The following is a 10,122-nucleotide window of genomic DNA, read 5'->3' as shown; positions in this document are numbered from 1 at the left end:
GATTAAAAATTTTCCGTGTTCATTACTTTTTATTCACTTCACAGAATGTAATGTGATGATAATAACACAATATTATATAATGTATTGTCTATATATATATATATATATATAGTATACAATCTACTGCAGAGAAATTACATTTCAAATTGCAGAATAATTTCAGAGATGAAAAAAACTTCATTTTTATGAACTACCAACTTTAATCGTTATTCAAATAGAAGAAAAATCCTTTACCCTTTGATAAGTAGAAATATCAGAGGAATGCATTCACATCCAAATAAACTAATTTAATCTATTCATTTTCTTTCACTCGCAAGGAAGTTTATAATTTATATAATATTTTTATATCTAAAAAAATTATAACCTCTTTAAGTGCATGAAGGTATTTTCTTTCTAAACCGCAAGAGCGGAGGACAGATTATGGTGTATACACGCGATCTCTATATTGCTTTATCCTGATAATATAGCATTGTTCTATGGATATATTTTGATACCAGTTATGAATTAGGTTATTTTTATTAATAATTGTATATAAAAATCTAATATACGATTTTAATATTTTCAAAATTGTTTGTTGTTATTTAGACGAATAATAAAAGGTATAACTATAATTAAATTTAACTGTTGTTTATGTCATCAGCTGTTAGAAAAAAGTGACATAGGTATTTGTATGGGAAAGTGTTTTTGGATATGGCTAGTGCTGTAAATACGTGAACGCAATAATGTGAAAGGCAAAAATGTTTTACTGCTAGGAAGTTCCTTTTTTACTTAGTTTACATATTAACCTATATTGTGAGAATAATTATAAAGATATTTGTTTCGTTTTGGCTGTATATATTGTGAATCGAATTTTTACATTTTAATATACAATTGTTTTAATATAACCTATGTAATTTCTGAGTAATCAGCAATGGACTATACTTTTACAATGGATAGTCGAAAATCAATTGATATTGAGAGTGAAAACTTGTCTAGTTCCGATATTGCAATTAGTTATAGTGAGATTGCGAATAAACTTTTAAGAGATAAATTCTTTCTAACTGCATTAGAACTCCATACAGAACTTGTAGAATCGGGCCGTGAAATCCCTAGATTAAAAGAATTTTTCTCAAATCCAGGGAATTTTGAAACTCATACATCGTCTCAAAACTTTTTATCAATGCGTAAGTACACATATTCTTTTATTATTAGGGATAAGCTTAATAAAAAATATAATCATCAATATATTGTAATTCATTTAGTAAAGTTGTTATTGGATCAATTCAATATGATTATCTTATTTAACTTTTTAAATTTCTTATAATGGGATTAATTGGATTGTGATTTTGTATACTATATAATATGGTTATAACATTTACTAATGTTTGTGAAATTTATCATTATATACAGAACTGAATAAAATATCAATCTGAAGATTAATTTAGGTAATTCTGAACAATTACTTGATCACCTTCAATGTGTTTTATACTTTAATATATCATAGTAGATGTGCTTAGGCTCAAAAACTAGGAAGAGTAGTTAAAACAGTTGGTGACACATGTAAGGTCTAAGACTGCACCACGTTATCAGTACTCTAGTCAGTTAGCAATCAGTTTTGTGAGTTATGGTGACCTATTCAGGTGTTAATCTGTTTTGTGGAGAGAGGGTTAAGGTTAGTTTTAAAGGTAAAGTTAGAGTTTTGTGGAGAGAGGAGTAACCTTTTGGTTAGTTTATGGTAATATATGTTACCTAACATGTGGTGTTGTCTCTCTCTGTAGTCTTGATATTTCCATTTAAACATAAATTTGGCCAAGTCTCCCAAGAGATTGTGCTAAGTATTGTCATATCTTTGTAATTTATCTCTAACCTCTCCATAGAAGCAGATTATTGTTATTATGTGATCTTTTTTCTATGTAAAGAGAGTTCACATTTCTTTGAATTTGACATATCTGTTTCTTAATATTCTTATTCTTTGTGAAGTCAGTGAATTAAGTTTGGTTTTTGTTTGTTTTCTATTGTTATATCAATTGTAGGATTTTTAGTCTAGTGGTCCTGATTTTTAATATACCTTTTATGTTTTGTATGTTTTTAGGCATGTTCCCATGTTTTACTAAAACATTAATACAAATTTTATTTGTATAGTTTTTGATTTGTTTGTTTACTTTCATAAACAATGCAGATAGAAAAAAGTGGAGTTAAGGATAAAACTGTATCATCTAACTGATAATAATTGCAAAAGAGTGATTTTCTTTATTTATATGAATTTGCACGTACTTAATTATAATTGTTAAAACTGACCATTATAATGATTTTACTATTCTGTACAGTCTAATCAAAACTGGATTTTTTTTTTGTAGCCTAGTTTGTTAATTAACATTGTGCAATATAGTTTGATTTATTTTTAGATCGATCTTTAAGTCAAGCAACTCTTGATTCTCTTGATTTGACTCGATTTTCTGAAGATGGAGAGCGTGGAGTTGATGAAAGAGTAGCTGTACTTGAATTTGAATTGCGTAAAGCGAAAGAGACTATTAATGCACTTCGTGCTCAGCTAACTGTTGCTACAGGTTTGTGTTATTAGTTGTATTATTATAATATATTTCTCAAACATGGTACCGCTGATATGTTAAATAAATAAATTAATTAATATAATCCACCTACCAGCATTTTGGTATGTTCTCTAGATCTTTTGGCTTACTTGGAAGTCATCAGCAGGAGTTAAAATTAATGCATTAAAGTCAAAGTTTAAAAATCATAGTTAAAATTTAAAAACAGTCATGACTGTTCCGGTCCTACTAGTATAGTAAAGTATGAGTATTATAATAAAATAAGAGTATAAAGTATGACTATAATTTGAGTATACTAGTAGGACCGGAACAGTCATGACTTTTTTAAATTTTAACTATGATTTTTAAACTTTGACTTTACTGCATTAATTTTAATTCCTGATGATGGCTTCCAAGTAAGCTCAAAGATCTATAGAACGTATCAGTGTGCTGGTAAGGTGGATTATATTAATTGTTAATTTATTTATTATAATTTATTTTAGTCATATATTTAGTTAGTTAGGCAGTGGCAATGTTTATAGTTTATAATTTCTTAACTAACAATAATTCCTTAAAATATTCTTATCCTATCTCCATAATCTATCAAAGTTGTAGTCTTTATAGCAAAGATGTAGGAAGAGATTAAATTATGGATGAGAGCTCTTTGTAGATAAATAAGTGTAAATTTGGTGATGATAAGCTATTAGAATTTTATATCCATAGTTTTATCTACATCTATTTATCTAAACAATTGTATAACTTTGAATATATAAAAATAAAACTTCTGGTATATTTCTCTTGCTGTTGTAATTCTGTGTGTGTGTGGTTGTCTAAAATATTTTATTTATACTTTTACTGTATATGGTTCTTAAAGAGTAATAATTTTATGCACTTGCATATTTACTTCCAGAATTTCTTTAAATTTTTCTCAGCACTTGGCTGTATTTTATAGCTCACCTGTTGAAACATATTGAAACAGCTAGACTGTGACATTATTATACTACTGAGAATTGCATATAGAAGTACAACTGGTCATAGGAAAGTTATTTTATCTTATTTGGCAAATTATATGACAAATATTAAAGTTTACACTAAAATAGGTATTATAACCACTCTATGAGAGTTATATTTTCAATTTATGAAATTATAAATGAGAAATTTTCTTTTGAACAAAGGGTTAAAGAAATTAAAAAAAAAATATTTGTACAATTTGTAAAATACCAAACAACACTTTTTACAAAATATTGTCTTCTGATATTTTTATTATTGTACAATTTTATTGTTAATATTCAACATTTTTTGACTTTGGAAAGAAAGTACAGTAATGCATATGACTAGTTTTATTTCATTGGTTAATGAGTTGGTTATACTCTTTTTTTATTGCTTTTTCATTGCCATACATTTTATATTTTTAGTTTTCTTTCTGTTTAACTGGGTAAAAAAAAGAAAATTTTAAGGTATGCTAAGTTTTTAAAATTATAATTTTTTATTGTATTTATATATTTATGTTTTTATATTTTGTCTTTAAGTTATTTTTATTTGAAATCATTGTGCTATAAATTATTTAAAAATTTTTATACTGTAATTATTTTTTGTATAATTTCACGTAATTCAGATTACATCTATTATTGTTTTACTGGTTTATGTCTTTATGAACAACTAGTGGGTCAATCCATTTGAAGTGACCCAAGGGTGGTTGCTTGAACAATTAAAAAAAATTGAAACTTACCCACTTGTTTCTCACATGTTTCAGGACTAAAAAACTATGTTTTTTTACTTTTTTATTTAAATAGTTTACCTGTGGCAGCCATTTTTGTTATGGTGTGCACACCTATTTTTGTGATTGTAAGGGTTTATGGAAAAATCATAACTAAAAAACTATTGTTCCTGGAAGGATGAATAAAAAAACAATTTATTCATATTTTTCAAGATAAAATATTGGTCCAGTGGTTTATTTACATATCTCTAGAGATCCATCTCAATGGTTATGTGAACAGTCAAAACTGTCGAATTTGGGCGGTTGAAAATCCTAATGCTTCACAAGACAAATCTTTGCATCCTGTAAAAATTGATGTGTGGTGTGTGATATCTCGTCATCGTATACTCTGACCCATATTCTTCGAACAGACAGTAAATGGTGAGTATGCAGGACTATTATGCGCCAATTTGTGTCCCTCCTGGAACCTTAAGAACAGTATTGCTGGCTTCAACAAGACGGCACTACATGCCACACGTCTCAAGAAACCATGGATTTTCTGCAAGAGTTCTTTGATGATTGAATAATATGCAAGGGCTTATGGTCTCCAAGGTCCCCAGACCTCACATCTCCTAACTACTTTTTGTGGGGCTATATTAAATCCGAGGCCTTCAAAAACAATCCTCACACTGTTGATGAACTTAAAGTCAATATTACAGACTTAATCACGAATATTTCCAATGCAACTCTTAAAAAGGTTTCTGCTAATATGCTGAAAAGAGTCTGTGGGTGTACAACCGCAAGGGATGGGCATTTTGAGCATATTCTAACAGTTATGTAAGTAATAGCTTTTTATTAAATCTCTTTTGTAAGTAACAAATACATTTTTTTATTCTACCTTAATTTTCCTTTCTTAAATTACATTTAAAATTGGATAACAGGACTAAAAAATCACTCTGTAGTTGTTCTGAACAGGGAGATGTTGGTCATGAAATGAATACAGATTCCAATTGTTTATGCACCTTCACACATTAGTCTGTGTTTTTCCTAACAGGTGTAAAACATTTTGTGCATAAGTGCATTAAGCACAAGAAGTACGGTTGAAGTGCTCTTTCCCTGAAACTTTTTAATTACATTCCTTCTGTAAATTTCTAGGTTCACAGCTCCTTTCCTTTTTTTAACTACTGTTCCAAGAGCTGCTCATTTTATTAAATTACTATAAAAAAAAAATCACAGTAAAATTAGAGCAAAACATTGCAACAGAGACAACAGAGAGAGAGTGAGAGAGAGAGATTGAGATTGAGTTTAACTGTCACAGCAGACTGTTGTTCAAAGACTAGGCACCGCCAAAATGTTTACTGTGGTCAGGGATCTTGTCTTGCTTTAATGGAAAAGTGAAGGCTTGCCAGGCCTGTGCTATCATGCGGACAAGTTTCCTTTCTGGAAAATGATTCATTGACCCACTCAAATCCATAATCATCAAAAAAAAATCTGTAAATATTGGACTAATTGCCTTTTTGCAGGAAGTGGTTCAATTGCTTTAATAAATAAGATATTTCAACAAATAAAATTCCTGTAATAACAGTTTATTTATTTTTGTTTTGTTTTGTATATGTTTAGAATGTGAAACGCCTACAACTGATAATGGTGATGGAATCAAATCTGTTCAGTGTGAACAAATTAAACCGCATGAACAGCGTGCGTTAAATTTTCTTATTAATGAATATTTATTAATGCATGGTTATAAACTTACATCTATTACATTTGCGGATGAAAATGAAAATCAAGTAAGATAATGTTTAGATATTCATTTTAAAAAGATTAGTTCATGCATTTTAAAAATTTAAATATTTATTATTTTATTACTATTGTATTTTTGTTAAAGGTTTGATGAAGTTGTTTCTCATCTGGATTAAAAAATTTAAACCAGTAATAGGATGTTAGCTTAACTGATTGTTGATGATTTGAATGTAGATTAAGCAGCACAGCTTTTATATAAATTTACCTAATCCTAATCAATTTTTTTATGATGTGAAGTTGAGTTTTTGTGAGAGATGGATTTTCACAACCATTTAGTTTTCAGAATTTTCTCATTGGTGTCTATCTCTTTAACACTAATACTTTTTTTTTTATACTTTTAATTTTTATATATATCATTTTATGAATCTATTAGAATGTATTTCCTTCATTACTATTTATGTATTTAAAGACTGTGTTATTTTTATATTCTATATTTTGAAAATTGTGATTTATATTCATTACAGGTTTTCCTCTGAATGTATTTAAAGATTTTCATAATTTGAAACAGTACAGCATTCTTTTGTTTGTGTTTCTCAGGCAACAGTATTGTTTGGTAATATCCTTTAAAAAAAAACCTTAGGTTTCTGTTTTTGGGAAAGTTGTAGCATATTTAAAGTTATACCTATGTGTTATAGGGATAAACTTATTAACTGTCAATAAAAGTCAGTACTCTTACTGAAGATTGGAATCATACAGTGTAATTATGGTCAGTGGCAGTGATGTAGTGTTGACACTTAATAGTAGTACAGTGGTGGAGATGCACTGCGACAGGACATTGTAGGTAGCAAGAGGCCACTTGCTGATCTGGCAATCTATTCCTATCCTGTTGCATCATTGAATTTTCTAAACTTTTAGTAATCCTGTTACTGCACTATACTTTTTCACTTTTGTTTGAGGTTTTATTTAACCTAAAAAGTCACAGCACAACATTTAAAGGATTATAAATACATTTAAGTTTGTGTGGCAATAAGTGAGATTAACATTGTTTATATTGGAAGAAATTTATATTGGGTTATCTATTTCGTTCAGTTCCTTATTTTTCTTATATCATAATTCCCTGCAGAATCATAACTTTTTTCATTTGTAAGTATAGCGAGTGTTAAATTAAGGAATTTAATTTTTATTTACGTAAACTACATTGATAATTTAAATAATTAATGGTTTTTTTGTCACAATTTTGAGGTTAAGAACCACATGCTTTTAAATACAATTTTCTAGCTAGCATGATACAGTAAAAATCATGTTGACTCAGATGGTCAACATTTTAAAGTATTCACAATAAATACAGCACCTCATTTCAGCAGCTACGTTGTTTTTTCAGTGTTCTATTGGTTTTCTGATAAAGGAAATTATGTATCAAATTATTATTCTACTCGAATTTGTTGTGATTGCTTTTAATACATGAACAAATCCATTTCTAAATTGTAAAAATTTATCACATGAGTAGCAAATTACGATTTTTCTGGTATATAATGTAATATTGTATTAAAGATAAATGATATGTTTGTAGTGAAAACTTTATAATGTTCTTATGACATGGTATATTGTAAAGCAGTGTAACAGCTTCGTATTGTGAAAAAATTAAAATAGAACATAGCAAAAACTCATTCTCATCATTTTTCAATAATGTGTTCTAATATGGGGCACCAACAATAACAAAAAATGGGTGAAAAATCATTTTTTACATTTTCAGTCGCACAGTTCAGAAATATTTAAAACACATTTCTAAAAATTTACAACATTTTTATAAAAACAATTTTACAACACAACATTACAATTTTTACACATTTACAACAATTTTTATAATAGAAACAATGTGATTGGTCTCTATATTAGTACATATTTGACAGAGTACATATTTGACCATTCAACATATATCTATTCAGACATTCCTTATAGTTGGTTATCGCAGTTTTACATATGAAAAATTAATTTTTAATCCAGTGCATCAAAAAAATTATCTGTTTTTCTAAGAGCCTATTTTAAAAAGCATCAGGTCAATTAATTTTCAAAGAAAAATCTTTTAATGTAAGACTTCAATTTAATTGAAACATAATTAAGTTTTTAAAACATTTTTAAGTTTTAAGGTTCTGGAAAATTCTCATTTTTACATCAGGAAAGTCTGGAAAAACCTGGAATTCCTTTTTATCAAAACAACCCTGTATAAATGATAAAAAAATAGTTAATTTATTTTTTGGAATTCATTAGTTTTTAGTTACACTGATCTTCATTTTTTTATAAATTAAATTAATGACAGTGTAATTCTTGGTAAATTACACTGTCAATAGTTTCTATGCCTGCCAGGTCCATTAATAAGGGGCTCTTAACTGTTTCTATAATCATTTTGTTTCCATTGCTCCAATTGTTACTTGATCACTCCAAGAAATCATTAGTAGATGCTGTTAATACCATTTATCATTTATGCTTATACCCATATTTTTATTCAAATTTCAAGGGCCTCTGATTTCTTTTCAGCAGTCTTGATCAACCTACATGGTGAAGCAAAACTATGTGACATAGGTCCTCATAAGCTGAAGTGTAGTCTCCACACTCAGATGATAGTTTCTCATTATAGGTTGATCTTGATAAAAGCTGCTTGGAGAAATTCTACACAACATTAATTTCAACTGAGTGATTGCAATGTTAGTTTTAGAGCTCACCAAGTGTGTATATTTTTGTAACTTATCAATCTCCATATAGAAATGAGCTTCTCATGTTAAGCTATTTGCTGATGAAGGTTAAGTTTTACCTTTTTTATATTAATACATAAACCATATAATTCTCACTGCTAATATCTTAATCCACAGGTGTTAAAAATCTCACAAAAAATTAGCAAATGTAAATGTATCAGCAGATCTAATATTATTGAGACATTCACCATTAAAAAGTTTTTCCAGATCCATACTTAATAGTGCTTCCCTGAGGGTATTCTTGGAGTATAAATTAAAATATACAGGAGACAAAGTGCAATCGACACACTGAATAGCAATACTGCTAAATATAGAGACCACAGTGATTTAACAGCTATTGCAATCATTTTCTGAGTACTTTCATACTTACATTCTATCGATTTTTGTGTGTTAAAGAATTATTTTGCATATTTATTGTAATAAGTTAAAAAACATTCATATTATTTTTGAGATGTTAACAGTAATGGGATAAATGAATAACTTTTCTGATAAATATTTTTTGGGGAAAAATAAAAAAACTGAAAATAAATAACTGATCTTTTTATAGTGTTGATTTTTTTATTGTGATAGATGTGTTGTTTTGTTTTAGTAAAAGGCTTGTTAAAGAAGGTTCTTGTTAGCTTTAAAAGAAATTTGTAGTTAAAAAACTGACAATATGAAATTGATTCAAGGTTCAAATGTAATATTTTTTTTTTTACTAGCTGATATATAACAAAGGAATAGTATTGCTGTTAATTAAAAAAATCTCTTAACTTATATTATTCTGTTTTCAACATTTTAGATCCCTTGATTTTAGAAATTAAAAAGAAATTCAGTTATTTATGTCACATCAGCATCTACACTGTACAAAAAAGAATTTGGAATTTTAAACTTTTAAATACCTCTTAACTTTGATTTACAATCATGAATCATGAATAAAATGAAAGAGTACAGTAGCATGCAAATTAATCTGAACAGAGATGTTATTTATTAAAAAGTAACTTTATTTAGAAAAACATTCATACCTGTACAATTTGTGAATATCTAGTGATTAATATGTCTTCCTTTATTCTTAATCACTACATGATTTAGCATCGATTCATAAATGTACTACACATTTTTGTTTATTTTTTCATCATGAAACCATACTGCTATTATTGCTTTAATGAGGTCAATTTTTATGGTACTATTCATTTTTGGGAGTCTGTTTTTTTATTATTGCCCAACGATTTTTAATTGGGTTTTTAAGTCTGGAGAGTTGCTTGGTCATGGGAGCACTTTAATGTTTTATTCTTTGAAAAATTCTTCCACTTTTTTGGCATTATGGCATAAATCAAATCTTGTTGGAACACGCCATTACCTTGTGGGAATTTGTTTTAAGTTGTGTCAAAACTTTCCTTCAGAGTCTTGCTATATGAGATCTGTTCAGAAA

At 28.1% G+C, this 10,122-nt stretch overlaps 1 protein-coding gene across 1 annotated transcript in view; it reads left to right on the top strand.

The window, feature by feature from the left end:
* Positions 1-578: 578 nt before the first annotated feature.
* The window catches only part of LOC142327094 (RAB11-binding protein RELCH homolog), a 79,438-nt gene continuing 69,894 nt past the window's right edge, over positions 579-10,122 (top strand). The window contains exons 1-3 of the mRNA XM_075369942.1: positions 579-1,163; positions 2,385-2,546; positions 5,842-6,008. Of these exons, the coding sequence (XP_075226057.1) occupies positions 911-1,163; positions 2,385-2,546; positions 5,842-6,008 (582 nt within the window). The 5' untranslated portion in view covers positions 579-910. The remainder of the gene's footprint in view (positions 1,164-2,384; positions 2,547-5,841; positions 6,009-10,122) is intronic.

This window comes from Lycorma delicatula, chromosome 6 (genome assembly GCF_047948215.1).
Source record: "Lycorma delicatula isolate Av1 chromosome 6, ASM4794821v1, whole genome shotgun sequence".
Classification (NCBI taxonomy): domain Eukaryota; kingdom Metazoa; phylum Arthropoda; class Insecta; order Hemiptera; family Fulgoridae; genus Lycorma; species Lycorma delicatula.
Note: the sequence above shows the minus strand (reverse complement) of the source record. Positions and strands in the feature narration are given on the sequence as shown.